The sequence below is a fragment of the Cherax quadricarinatus genome, chromosome 13 (assembly GCF_038502225.1).
Source record: "Cherax quadricarinatus isolate ZL_2023a chromosome 13, ASM3850222v1, whole genome shotgun sequence".
Classification (NCBI taxonomy): Eukaryota; Metazoa; Arthropoda; class Malacostraca; order Decapoda; family Parastacidae; genus Cherax; species Cherax quadricarinatus.
Genome location: NC_091304.1, coordinates 51,180,276 through 51,193,933, shown reverse-complemented (window position 1 = coordinate 51,193,933; position 13,658 = coordinate 51,180,276). Strand labels below are relative to the sequence as shown.

The 13,658-nt window shown below is 41.0% G+C and overlaps 1 protein-coding gene across 1 annotated transcript in view; it reads right to left on the bottom strand.

Moving 5' to 3' along the window:
- The window catches only part of LOC128688473 (ATP-dependent DNA helicase DDX31), a 90,210-nt gene that overhangs the window by 8,719 nt on the left and 67,833 nt on the right, over nt 1–13,658 (bottom strand). The window contains exons 14-16 of the mRNA XM_070084751.1: nt 9,293–9,362; nt 7,283–7,382; nt 4,122–4,317 (exon numbers count right to left, since the gene is read on the bottom strand). Of these exons, the coding sequence (XP_069940852.1) occupies nt 4,122–4,317; nt 7,283–7,382; nt 9,293–9,362 (366 nt within the window). The remainder of the gene's footprint in view (nt 1–4,121; nt 4,318–7,282; nt 7,383–9,292; nt 9,363–13,658) is intronic.

Genomic DNA, 13,658 nt, shown 5'->3' with positions numbered 1-13,658 from the left:
TTTGAGGAGACATATGGGTTTAAAATATGTGGAATCTAATACGGATTAAAACATTTGGAATATAATACAAAGTGGGAGTTGCCATAGCTGATTTTTGCAGACGACACTGTGCTTTTGGGAGATTCTGAAGATAAGTTACAAAAGTTGGTGGATGAATTTGGGAGGGTATGTAAAAGAACAAAATTTACAGTGAACATAGGAAAGACCAAGGTGATAAGGGTAACTAATGATTTCCACAATGGAAGACTGGTATCAAACTGGAAGGAAGGAGTATGGAGAAAGTATATATGTTCAGATATTTGGGAGTGGACTTGTCAGCAGATGAGTCTATGAAAAATGAAGTGAACTATAAAACCGATGAGAGAGAAAAGGTGGGTGGTATACTGAGGCATCTGCAGAGAGAAAGGAATATGGAGGCAAAAAGGGTAATGTATCAGAGGATAGTGGTACTAACACTCTTATGTGGGTGTGAATGTTGCAGTGAGGAGGAGGTTGGAGGCAGTGATGTTGTGTCTGAGGGCAACATGTGGTGTAAATGTTGTGCAGAGAATCCGTAGCCTGGAGATTAAGAGGTGCAGAGGTTAATGACAGTATAATCCAGAGGACTGGGAGGTTGTTGAGGTGGTTTGGACATTTAAAGAAGATGGAGTAAAACAGGATGATTTGGAGGGCATATATATCTGTAGTCCTAGGTAGTAGGTTGGTAAACAGCAACCGCCCAGGGAGGTACTACCGTCCTGCCAAGTGAGTGTACAATGAAAACCTGTAATTGTTTTACATGATGGTAGGATTGCTGGTGTCTTTTTTTTCTGTCTCATACACATGCAAGATTTCAGGTACGTCTTGCTACTTCTACTTACACTTAGGTCACTACACATACATGTACAAGCATATATATACTCACCCCTCTGGGTTTTCTTCTATTTCCTTTCTAGTTATTGTTCTTGTTTATTTCCTCTTGCCTCCATAGGGAAGTGGAACAGAATTCTTCCTCCGTAAGCCATGCGTGTTGTAAGAGGCGACTAAAATGCCAGGAGCAAGGGGCTAGTAACCCCTTCTCCTGTATATATTACTAAATGTAAAAGGAGAAACTTTTGTTTTTCCTTTTGGGCCACCCTGCCTCGGTGGGATATGGCCGGTGTGTTGAAAGAAAGAAAAGAAAGGATTGCTGGTGTCTTTTGTCTGTCTCATAAACATGCAAGATTTTAGGTATGTCTTGTTACTTCTACTTGCACTTAGGTCACACTACACATACATGTACAAGCATATATATACATACCCCTCTAGGTATTCTTCTATTTTCTTTCTAGTTCTTGTTCTTGTTTATTTCCTCTTATCTCCATGGGAAAGTGGAACAGAATTCTTCCTCCGTAAGTCATGCATATTGTAAGAGGCGACTAAAATGCCGGGAGGAAGGGGCTAGTAACCCCTTCTCCCGTATAAATTACTAAATTTACGAGAAACTTTCGTTTTTCTTTTTGGGCCACCCTGCCTTGGTGGGATACGGCCGGTGTGTTGAAAGAAAGAAAGATATATCTGTAGTGGCAGAAAGGCAGGGTAGGGGTCACCCAAAAAAAGGTTGGAGGGAGGGGGGGTAAAGGAAGTTTTGTGTACAAGGGACTTGGACATCCAGCAAGCAAGAGTGAGCATGTTAGATAGGAATGAGTGTAGACTAATGGTTTATGAGACTTGACAAATTGTTGAAGTTTGAACAAAGTAACACTTATGAAGGGACTCATGGAAACCAATTAACCAGACTCAAGTCCTGGAGGTAAGAAGTACAGTGCCTACATTCTGAAGGAGGGGTAGGAGGGGCATCAGAACTGTAGTATCTTCATGCCTCTGGCAAGACAGTGATAAGAATGAATGATGGTGAAAGTGTTTCTTCTTTTATGGGTCACTCTGCCTCAGTAAGAGACAACAGTGTCTTAAAAAAATAACTACCTTCATCTCAAATCCATTTTCAAATGAACTAAACAATATAATCAATGCTGAATTAGAAAAGGCCTTCCTCACTGAGTGGTTCAATCATTCATTTTATTCCTAAAGTGAGAATATACCTGTCCCTGAAAATCTTGCAAATACATCTTTAATACAGCCATTGGGTTGAGGAGTTATGAAAACATTTAAGTACCACTACATATGCAGTGTGTTGCATAAACCAGTGGCAGGAATGGACAATACACACAATGGGGTGCCAGTTTTGGCACAAATTTAACCCTTTGGGGGTCGGCAGGTCCTCTCAGAGACTTGTTCTCAGGGTCGGCCAAATTTAAAAAAAAAAAAAATTATTTTTTCTAATGAAAAGATAGAGAATCTTTTCCCGATCACAATGACATCAAAAGTATGAAATTTGATGGAAAACTTATGGAATTATGCTCTCGCGAAGTTAGCAGTCTCGACGATGTTTACGCATCGGCAATTTTGCCCACTTTGTGCCTTATTTTTGGCCAATTCCAGCGTACTAGTCAACAAAAATCATAACTATTTTGCTAGAACTTCATTTTTTCTATCGAATGAGTACAAGAAACCACCCATTTACCAATTTCAACTATCCAATAAAGTGGTCAGAATTTAGCAATTTTGCCAATTTCACACAAATTTCAAAAGATGCCAATTTCCGAATAGGGTCCAGAATAAACAAGAAAGACATTCCTAGCACAAAAATAACAAGTTCTCTGTTCATTAGTCACATCGAACATTTCTGCTACTTTGAGCTCAATTTCAAGGTACTTTTCATTGTAAAACCAGCCAAATCATCTCAATTTCTGTAATATGTCTTCCATTCTATAAAATGAGACCAAGAAAATTAGAATACAACAATAAATACCATATGAAAATACAGTGCAAAGTTGCTGTTTTAATCCAAAAACACAGTCAAAGTTTTTTTTTTTCTCTCATTACTCACTGTGTGCTGCAGGATTTTTTTTATACTGCGCACACTGACCACATAGACCCATTCTTTCATATGTAGGCCTACCAGCTTTCTCTCACTAGATTTGAGGGCGGTAGAATTTAGGCTTACCAGTACGTCAAAAACTCGGGGTCGTAAGACGTACTAGTACGTCCGAAACCCCCAAAGGGTTAACATGGCAGATGCATTCCCCTATGTAAAAAAGAGCATGGGATCATGTACCAAGATCAACAATAAATTTTGATTGGAGAAAAATATGGCTTAGTGTGGTGAATAATATTTTTTTTTTTTCCATCACTGGGAAGTAAAGTTCAGAAAATTGTTGAGCTGGCAAGGAGTGTGCCAGGTGAGAGATTTCAAGATAGTCAGCCAGATAGCATCAATGAGTTTTTGAAAGAATATGAAGAACCAATTGAAGAGGAAATGCTGCAGGTATAACATTCCCAGCTGCAGTGAACAGACAACAACAAAGATGAAAAACCTGAGCCTGAAGGAGTGATGTTGACTACAAAAGATACCTCAGTCACAGCATAGTGATGGTGTAGCTGCAGACTTATTTATTGAAAAGGATCATGATTCATCTTAAGGCACTCCACTGACGAAGCTGTATCAACATTATACAAACCCCAACCTTCAATATCACAAGAGCCAAACCTTCAACATCAGCCTAGTAGGGCCACAGTTGCCCTCTCTACTCCAAGGCAATAAGCATCCTGAACTCAACTTTAAGGTAGATAAATAATATACAGTATTAACGTAACCATATTTTGGATAATATACTCTTTGTTTTCACTGTCTGAGCCTCACTAAAGTTCAAGTATTTAACAGATCATAATGCAACCCTATTTTTCCCATATATTTTTCAGTCCATAAGCTGCAGAAACCACCAGTAGTGCAGTTTACCAGGGCATAACCCACATGAACTATGATCATCCACTGTAATACAAACGCTCTCCAGTCCAAGAAGATATTTCTACCAAGAACACCTACAGATGTAAAAGCAAATTATGACAGTAACAACACAGGAGAAAATATGAAATACTGACATATGCGTAAAACTATTATAAATAAATTTTTAATTCAAACAAATTCAAGCTGCTATACTAAAATTAATGCAACACTATAACTATGGAAGAGATATAATTTAACTGTTTTATACTATCATAATCAGTTAAAGTTAAGCAGACATCAATTAGCATCACATTACCTTCGCTTTTCTTTTCTTTCGTGCTTTTCTTTAATTTCTTTCTTTGCTTTGAATGCTGCTGAGGCTCCAAGGGCACTTGGAGCATCTCTTAATCCCATACTTTTGGCATAATGACCGAGATGCAAGGCCTTGAAGCTAAACATTTCTCGTACTTCCTTAGGGTAAGATGCATATGATCGAACAAATGAGATGTATGCTGAAAGGTAAATAAATTAAATTAAAAATATTAAGTGATTATAAATTAGGATGACACAGTAGCAGCTCAAAAACATCCTATCTTAAAAATATAACCAAGATATAAATCCATTCAATACTGCATTAAAGTTTTGAAAATGAAAGCATGAAGCTGTTATTTCACCAGGACTTTCTTGAACAGTGATACCAGAATAAAGAAACAATAGGCAATGTTCTATATTCACATGCACTACCTGCATAAAAATGTTAATGAAAATACAGTGAAGTACTGTTATTCCATACATTAAAAATTTATGTTTTCTTTTTCTGTTCTGGCTCCCAGTGTTTTTTACACATCTATATACAGTATAAAAGTTTTTTGGGGACAACGAAAGAGTAAAGAACAAAAAGGCACAATACCGTGACTGGAACAATGCACAAATAACCTGCACAGAGAGAGAGAAACTTGTGACAATGTTTCAGTCTGACATAAGCTTCTCTCTCCTATGTGTGGGTTATTTGTGTAATGAAAAAGAGCTGAAAGATGAGTCACTTATACACACACAAATAACCCGCACATAGAAGAGAGAAGCTTACGACGACGTTTCAGTCCGACTTGGACCATTTACAAAGTCACACTAACCAGAAGTGGAGCAGGACGGCTATATATAGGCAGGAAGAGGTAGAGGTAGAGGGCGGCAGCAGCAGCGGCAGCGGCAGTGGCAGCGGCAGCGGCAGCAGCAGCAGCAGCAGCAGCAGCAGCAGCAGCAGCAGCAGCAGCAGCAGCAGCAGCAGCAGCAGCAGCAGTAGTAGGGAACTAAGGAGGAGGAGCCAGTCAAATATAAAGACAGGGGAGCACTGCAAGGGAGCTAGGTGCCCACAGAGGGAGAGCAAGTGCACAGAGGTGGGGGAAGGGAAAGTGATGAAATAAATAATGAAGGAACAGAAACACGCGACAGAAGAAAGACAAAAAAAGGAAAGAGGAAAGGGGAAGAGGGAGAAGAAGAAAAAATGAGGAATCAGGTTAAGTCACGGGTGTTCTGAAGTTTGGAGCATTTTACAATGTAGTGGGAGAGGAAGGCATCTACAGAGACGAAGCCAGGACTAAGATTCATACAAGGAAAGTTGTGTATTAGAGAGGATTCAACAAGATGGCGACTGTTAAAGTTGGAAGTAGGGAAGACAGTTTTAGCAGAAGACCAGTCTATAGGATGGCTGTGATCTCTGACGTGACAGAAAAGAGCATTGTTAGTGTCGGCAAGCCTAACACTATTTTTGTGCTCCCTAAGTCTGTCAGAAAGAGATCGGCCAGTTTCTCCAAAGTATTGAAGAGGACAGGAGGAGCAAGAAATAGAGTAGACACCAGGAACATCTGTAGAGGGAGGAGAGGTATGAACGAAATTAGTGCGAAGAGTGTTAGTCTGGTGGAAAGTAAGCTTGATGTCTAAGGGCGGAGAGAATTGTTGAGATTAGAAAGACTGGAAATGTAGGGAAGGCAGAGGACAGAAGAGTTCCCAGGAGTAGAGTGTTTGGGAGAGAAGAAATTACGTTTAACTCATGAGAAGGCAGAGTCTATGAAATGGGAAGGGTAGCCAAGACGGGAAAACAAATTATGAAGAGTGGAATTTTCTGCTGGAAGGAACTGAGGATCACAGATGCGGAGGGCACAGAGAAAGAGGGAGAGAAGAACACTTTTCTTGACAGGGGAAGCATGATAGGAAAAGTAGTGAATGTACATGCCACTGTGCATAGGTTTTCGGTAAATGGAAAAGGAAAAACCTGTATCTGAGCGGTGGGCATGGACATCAAGGAAAGGAAGCAAAGAATTAGATTCCCATTCAGCTTTAAACTTAATGGAAGGGGCAAGATTATTAAGAGCTTCAAGAAAAGGTTGGAAGAGATTGGAGTCATGAGGCCACAGAGCAAAGATGTCATCCACATAGCGGAGCCAGAGTGAAGGTTGCACATCGATGGTAGGAAGAAGAACAGTCTCGAAGTATTCCATGTAAAGATTAGCAAGGACAGGAGAGAGAGGAGAGCCCATAGCGACACCGAAGGTTTGAGGTCGTAAATGGTCCAAGTCGGACAGAAACGTCGTCGTAAGCTCCTCTCTTCTATGTGCGGGTTATTTGTGTATCGTTCCAGTCACGGTATTGTGCCTTTTTTGTTATTCACTTATACATTTTATGTGAAGGGTACGGTCATGCTGTTCATTTCTAAACATTACAGTTTTATTAATCTAACTTATCTAATTCTACTAATCTCCATGGAGAAGTGGAACAGAATTCTTCCTCCATAAGCCATGCGTGTCATAAGAGGCAACTAAAATGCCAGGAGCAAGGGGCTAGTAACCCCTTCTCCTGTATACATTATTTTGGGCCATCCTACTTTGGTGGGATATAGCCAGTTTGTTGAAAGGAAAGAATTCTACTAAATTTTTACATCTATGTTGGCATCTGATAGGACATAATGAGGGTAAGTGAGGAAACTAAGTAAACCTCATATTTTTCAATGTTTTATACAGCAGTCCACCACCTTTCGTGTCTCCATCTACTGTATTTCTGCCGGTTCATAATTCATATTTTGTATTTACTTCCTCCTTTTACTTCTAAGGCTCCCCAACAATCGTGGTGGCTGTACCTTTGCTTCTCTCAGTCCAGTTTCAGTAGTTGAAATAAAAATAAAATTCTCTAATTTTTTTACTAAATACATTCATTTTAGACATGTATGAAGAGCATGTATACCTTTTAACATGCCTTTCTATACAGTAAACCCTCTATTTAATGGACTAATTGGGGAAGCAGGTGATCAGTAATAGCAGTTGTGGTGGATAGAGAAAAGATTGATTTTGATGTGATTGTAATAATAATAAACAATTCTGCAACCAAAGGACTTTACTGTCTCCAAGTCTACTAAATAACACAGTAGATTTTGTTGCGAAGTCCAAAGTCCATTAAATGGAGGGTTAACTATACTTTGTAACATACCTCTCTTTGCCATTTCATGAAGATCCTGGTCTGAGAGCAGCAATTTTTCCACCTTGATCTGAAGGCTAGTAGCTGCCTCTTCAACTGTATGACCAACCTGCTATGACAAGAAAACATATACAGTATTTTTTTTTTACTTGTTTCCTCTGTTTCAAGAGTTACTCTTCAAGGATTTCTGAATTTAGAGAAGACCCGAGTGAAATTTTCTAAGGAAGATATCAAACAAACCATACCACGGGCGGGATTTGAACCCACGGTCAGAGAGTCTCAAAACTCCAGACCGTCGCATTAGCCACTGGACCAGCTAACGCGACAGTCTGGAGTTTTGAGACTCTCTGACCGTGGGTTCAAATCCTGCCCGTGGTATGGTTTGTTTGCAATCATGTCACTACGATTTCGTGAGTCAGTGATATCAAACAATAAAGCATATGGCATTAAGAGTGATGAGAAGACAACTTACTTCCTGGAGAGTGAAGAATTGACTGCAATGAATTATGCCAAAAAAGGTTTAAAACTATGAGTTGGGAAACCTCACACTGTTGTGTATTATTCTGTGTGCACGTACATGTATGTATGACCATGGTGTTGAGTGAGTGAAGCACTCGTTACAGAGGAATGCAGATGCCAGTGTCTCCTACCTGCCTCTTGCCACACAAGTCTCTCGGCAGGACCTGATTACACCCACCTATTCCCACCTGTGCATCTGTATGATGTAGCAAGGCATGGCTGATTGATAGGCAACAAAGTTTGCATAAACTGGGGAAAATCAGAATAGAGGGCAGCCACAATGGGCATTCCAAAAGATCAGTTTTAGGCCCCCTGTTGTTTGCTGTATACATTAATGACTTTAGAGTAGCATTTCTCAAATTGTGGACCACACACTCCATGGCAGCCATGATCAGGTTACCTTAAAATAACTGGTGGGTTGCCTCACAACCTACCAGTGGCAAGGGCAATTTCACTGATGATAAAAACTGGCAGGCTAAAAAATTTAGAGAATACCATAGAATTTTAGGGTGATTTTGAAAAATTTATGTCAGAAACATGGTAGAGATGATGCAGTTCATCAAAAACTAGTACAAAGTCCTTATTATCAGAAATAAAAAAAAATCATGGCACCTATATACTAAATGCAGAACTTGATCATAATGGCTACACAAGAGAACTTGGGAATCCTAGCCAGCAGGAATTGGAAGTAATGGCTAGCAGAAATTTGAAGTAAAGACACCAGTGGATAAGTGTCCAAAATAAGACTAACAGACTGCTTGGATTTATATAAAGAGGGGTTTGGGATATTGGCAGTTTGGAGGAGTAAGTTATATATGCTTCTAAACTGTTGTATCTGGGCACCTCTGTAAAGACATTGATTATGTGTGAGTGAGGTGAAAGTGTTGAATGATGATGAAAATATTTTCTTTTTGGGGATTTTCTTTCTTTTTGGGTCACCCTGCCTCGGTGGGAGACAGTCGACTTGTTGAAAAAAAAAAATATTAATAACAGAAGTAATGAAGATTATAATTAAAATACATACATCATATGTAAGGCCTCATGTCTACTATGCAGAGCATGTATGATTGTTATGTATGATCTCCATATTACAGAATGGACCTAAATGAGCTGGAAAACATACAGAGCAGGATGAAAAAATGAATGTCCCATATTATGAAAGTTTCCTAAAGACAAAGTGCCCTGAACAGTATAAAATGATAGGAAATATGACTGAGATGAATAAGTGGAAGGTAAACATAAATAAAGGTTATAAAAATAGGATGCTGAGGATATCTAATAAAGGAAGAACTCAAAGCTATGAATCTAAGCTAGAAACAATCATAGAATGTATGCACAATGCACATGTATGTCTGCATATGTATGTATGTACATATGTATGTATGTATGTATGTATGTATGTATGTATGTATGTATGTATGTATGTATGTATGTATGTATGTATGTATGTATGTATGTATGTATGCATGCATGCATTTAATAGAGATGAATGTCAAAAATTACCTTATATGAGGTATTATTTTGTGGCAGCAGCAGGTTCTTAAGCACCTTCTGCATTGTAACTTCCTTTAACCTGAAACATGATATACAGACTTTCACAAACATCTTATACTGATTGCCAGGATACACATTATGAAACAAACTGAATGGGTATAAAATGCTGCACAAAAAACTATTTATATACTATTTATATACAATTTATATACTCAAGAGGTAACTCTGTGGCTGACAGTGGGTGCAAATAATAATAATTATGATAATAATAAAAATTTCAACAAAGTTATTATGCAGAAAATTTGTAGTGTGGAAATTAGGAGAAGGTATGGAGTTACTAAAAGCATTAGTCAGAGGGCTGAAGAGGGGTTGTTGAGGTGGTAAAGTCATTTAGAGAGAATGGAACAAAATAGAATGACTTGGAGAGCATAAAAATCTATTGGGAAAGGAAGGTGGGGTAAGGGGGGGGTTGTCCTCAAAAAGGTTGGAGGGAGGGGGGTAAAGGAGGTTTTGGGGGTGAGGGACTTGGACTTTCAGCAAGTGTGCATGAGTATGTTAGATAGGAGTGAATGGAGACAAATGGTTTTTGGGACCTGACGAGCTGTTGTAGAGTGAGCAGAGTAATATTTTGTGAAGGCATTCAGGAAAACTGGTTAGCCAGAATTGAGTCCTAGAAATGGGATGTACAATGCCTGCACTTTACAGGAAGGGTTTGGGATATTGGCAGTCTGAAGGGACATCTAAACTGTCATATCTGAGTGCCTCTGCAAAGACTGTGATTATATCTAAATGATGGTGAAAGTGTTGAATGATGAAAGTTTTTTCTTTCTCTTTGGTTTTTTTTTCTTTCTTTTTAGGTCACCCTGCCTGGTGGGAAATGGCCGAAGTGTTAGAAAAATAATTTTGGTCATGGGTCTTGAGGGAATTGATGGGGTTTTGGTTATAAGAATATATTTGGCTGTTCAACATTGATGGGAAGTAGCCATTAATGAAGATACCATATTCAGGTGTTGATGGTATTCCAGATTACAGTTCATAACTTATATAGATGTTTAATAACACAAGAGATATTAATAACACAAGAGATATTAATAACACAAGAGATATTAGGGTACATGCACCAGTACAACAAAACTTGAAATGTCATACTAATGAAAACTTGTGCTGCAGCCTGTGCCTTTTCTTCACTATTGCCTATTGCTGGCAGATGCCATTTGATCCAAAACTTCATTCTGAGGCAAGAAATAACTTTGTGTGGTAAGGACTATATACCTAATTCCAAATCCCAGTACAATCTATTAGCTCATTAGTGCTCTTGACAGCCTCTTAACCTTAAACTGCTGATGCATAAATTTTCACCAACTGGTAATAAGTGAGAAAGTGAGAGTGAGATTGAGAGAGAGAGAGAGAGAGAGTGAGAGAGTGAGAGAGTGAGAGTGAGTGAAAGTGTGAGTGAAAGTGTGAGTGAAAGTGTGAGTGAAAGTGTGAGTGAAAGTGTAAGTGAAAGTGTGAGTGCATGTGTGTGTGTGTGTGTGTGTGTGTACACGTGTGTGTGTGCATGTGCGCACGCGTGTGTGCACGTGTGTGCGCATGTGCACGTGTGCGCATGTGCATGTGTGTGCATGTGCATGTGTGTGTGTGCGCGTGTGCATGTGTGTGTGTGCGCGTGTGTGCATGTGTGTGTGTGCACGTGTGTGTGTGCACGTGTGTACTCACCTAGTTGTACTCACCTAGTTGAGGTTGCGGGGGTCGAGTCCGAGCTCCTGGCCCCGCCTCTTCACTGATCACTACTAGGTCACTCTCCCTGAGCCGTGAGCTTTATCATACCTCTGCTTAAAGCTATGTATGGATCCTGCCTCCACTACATCGCTTCCCAAACTATTCCACTTACTGACTACTCTGTGGCTGAAGAAATACTTCCTAACATCCCTGTGTGTGCATGTGTGTGTGCACACGTGTGTGTGTGCACGTGTGTGTGCACGTGTGTGTGCACGTGTGTGTGTGTGCACGTGTGTGTGTGCACGTGTGTGTGTGCACGTGTGTGTGTGCATGCATGTGTGTGTGCACGCATGTGTGTGTGCACGCATGTGTGTGTGCACGCATGTGTGTGTGCACGCATGTGTGTGTGTGCACGCATGTGTGTGTGCACGTGTGTGTGCGCATGTATGTGTGTGTGTGCATGTACTCACCTAACTGTACTCACCTAATTGTGGTTGCAAGGGTCAAGACTCAGCTCCTGGCCCTGCCTCTTCACTGGGCACTACTAGGTCCTCTCTCTCTCTCTCTCTGCTTCCTGAGCTTTTGTCATACCTCATCTTAAAGCTATGTATGGTTCCTGCCTCCACTATATTACTTGCTAGGCTATTCCACTTCCTGATGACTCTGTGACTGAAGAAGTACTTCCGAACATCCCTGTGACTCATCTGAGTCTTCAGCTTCCAATTGTGACTCCTTGTTTCTGTGTCCCATCTCTTGAACATCCTGTCTTTGTACACCTGGTCTATTCCGCGCAGTATTTTATATGTCGTTATCACGTCTCCCCTGACCCTCCTGTCCTCCAGTGTCGTCAGGGCAATTTCACTTAACCTTTCTTCATAGGACAATTCCCTTAGCTCTGGGACTAGTCTTGCTGCAAACCTTTGCACTTTCTCTAATTTCTTGACGTGCTTGACCAGGTGTGGATTCCAAACTGGTACTGCATACTCCAGTATGGGCCTGACGTAAATGGTGTACAGAGTCTTGAATGATTCCTTACTGAGGTATCAGAACGCTATCCTTAGGTTTGCCAGATGCCCGTACACCGCAGCAGTTATCTGACTGATGTGCACCTCAGGAGATGCGCTCGGTGTTATACTCACCCCCAGATCTTTTTCCTTGAGTGAGGTTTGCAGTCTTTGGCCATCTAAACTATATTGTGTCTGCGGTCTTCTTTGCCCTTCCCCAATCTTCATGACTTTGCATTTGGCAGGGTTAAACTCAAGGAGCCAGTTGCTAGACCAGGCTTGTAGCCTGTCCAGGTCTCTTTGTAGTCCTGCCTGATCCTCATCCGATTTGATTCTTCTCATTAACTTCACATCATCTGCAAACAAGGACACTTCTGAGTCTATCCCTTCTGTTATGTCGTTCACATATACCAAGAACAGCACAGATCCTAGGACTGACCCCTGTGGAACCCCGCATGTGTGCATGTGTGTGTGCATGTGTGTGTGTGTGTGTGCATGTGTGTGTGTGTGCATGTGTGTGTGTGTGCATGTGTGGGTGTGTGTGTGTGCATGTGTGGGTATGTGTGCATGTGTGTGTGTGCATGTGTGTGTGTGCATGTGTGTGTGTGTGCATGTGTGTGTGTGTGCATGTGTGTACTCACCTAGTTGTACTCACCTAGTTGAGGTTGTGGGGGTCGAGTCCGAGCCTGGCCCCGCCTCTTCACTGATCGCTACTAGGTCACTCTCCCTGAACCGTGAGCTTTATCATACCTCTGCTTAAAGCTATGTATGGATCCTGCCTCCACTACATCGCTTCCCAAACTATTCCACTTACTGACTACTCTGTGGCTGAAGAAATACTTCCTAACATCCCTGTGATTCATCTGTGTCTTCAGCTTCCAACTGTGTCCCCTTGTTACTGTGTCCAATCTCTGGAACATCCTGTCTTTGTCCACCTTGTCAATTCCTCTCAGTATTTTGTATGTCGTTATCATGTCCCCCCATCTCTCCTGTCCTCCAGTGTCGTCAGGCATGTGTGTGTGTGCATGTGTGTGTGTACTCACCTAGTTGTACTCACCTAGTTGAGGTTGCAGGGGTCGAGTCCAAGCTCCTGGCCCCGCCCCTTCACTGGTCGCTACTAGGTCACTCTCCCTGAACCATGAGCTTTATCGTACCTCTGCTAAAAGCTATGCATGGATCCTGCCTCCACTACATCGCTTCCCAAACTATTCCACTTCCTGACTACTCTGTGGCTGAAGAAATACTTCCTAACATCCCTTTGATTCATCTGTGTCTTCAGCTTCCAACTGTGTCCCCGTGTTGCTGTGTCCAGTCTCTGGAACATCCTGTCTCTGTCCACCTTATCTATTCCTCACAATATTGTGTATGTTGTTATCATGTCTCCCCTAACCCACCTGTCCTCCAGTGTCGTCAGGCCTATTTCCTTTAACCTTTCTTCATACGACATTCCCCTTAGCTCTAGAACTAGCCTTGTTGCATGTGCATGATCATGTGTGCACGTATGCATATGCGCGCATGCATCACACATACCATCCTGTTTACAAATGAATAACAAATATTGTTGGTCATACTGTATTATTAATATGAGTGGCATCTGTAGGTACAAGATAAAATGCTTGGATAATGTTCTCTAAATCTGACTCAAATACAGG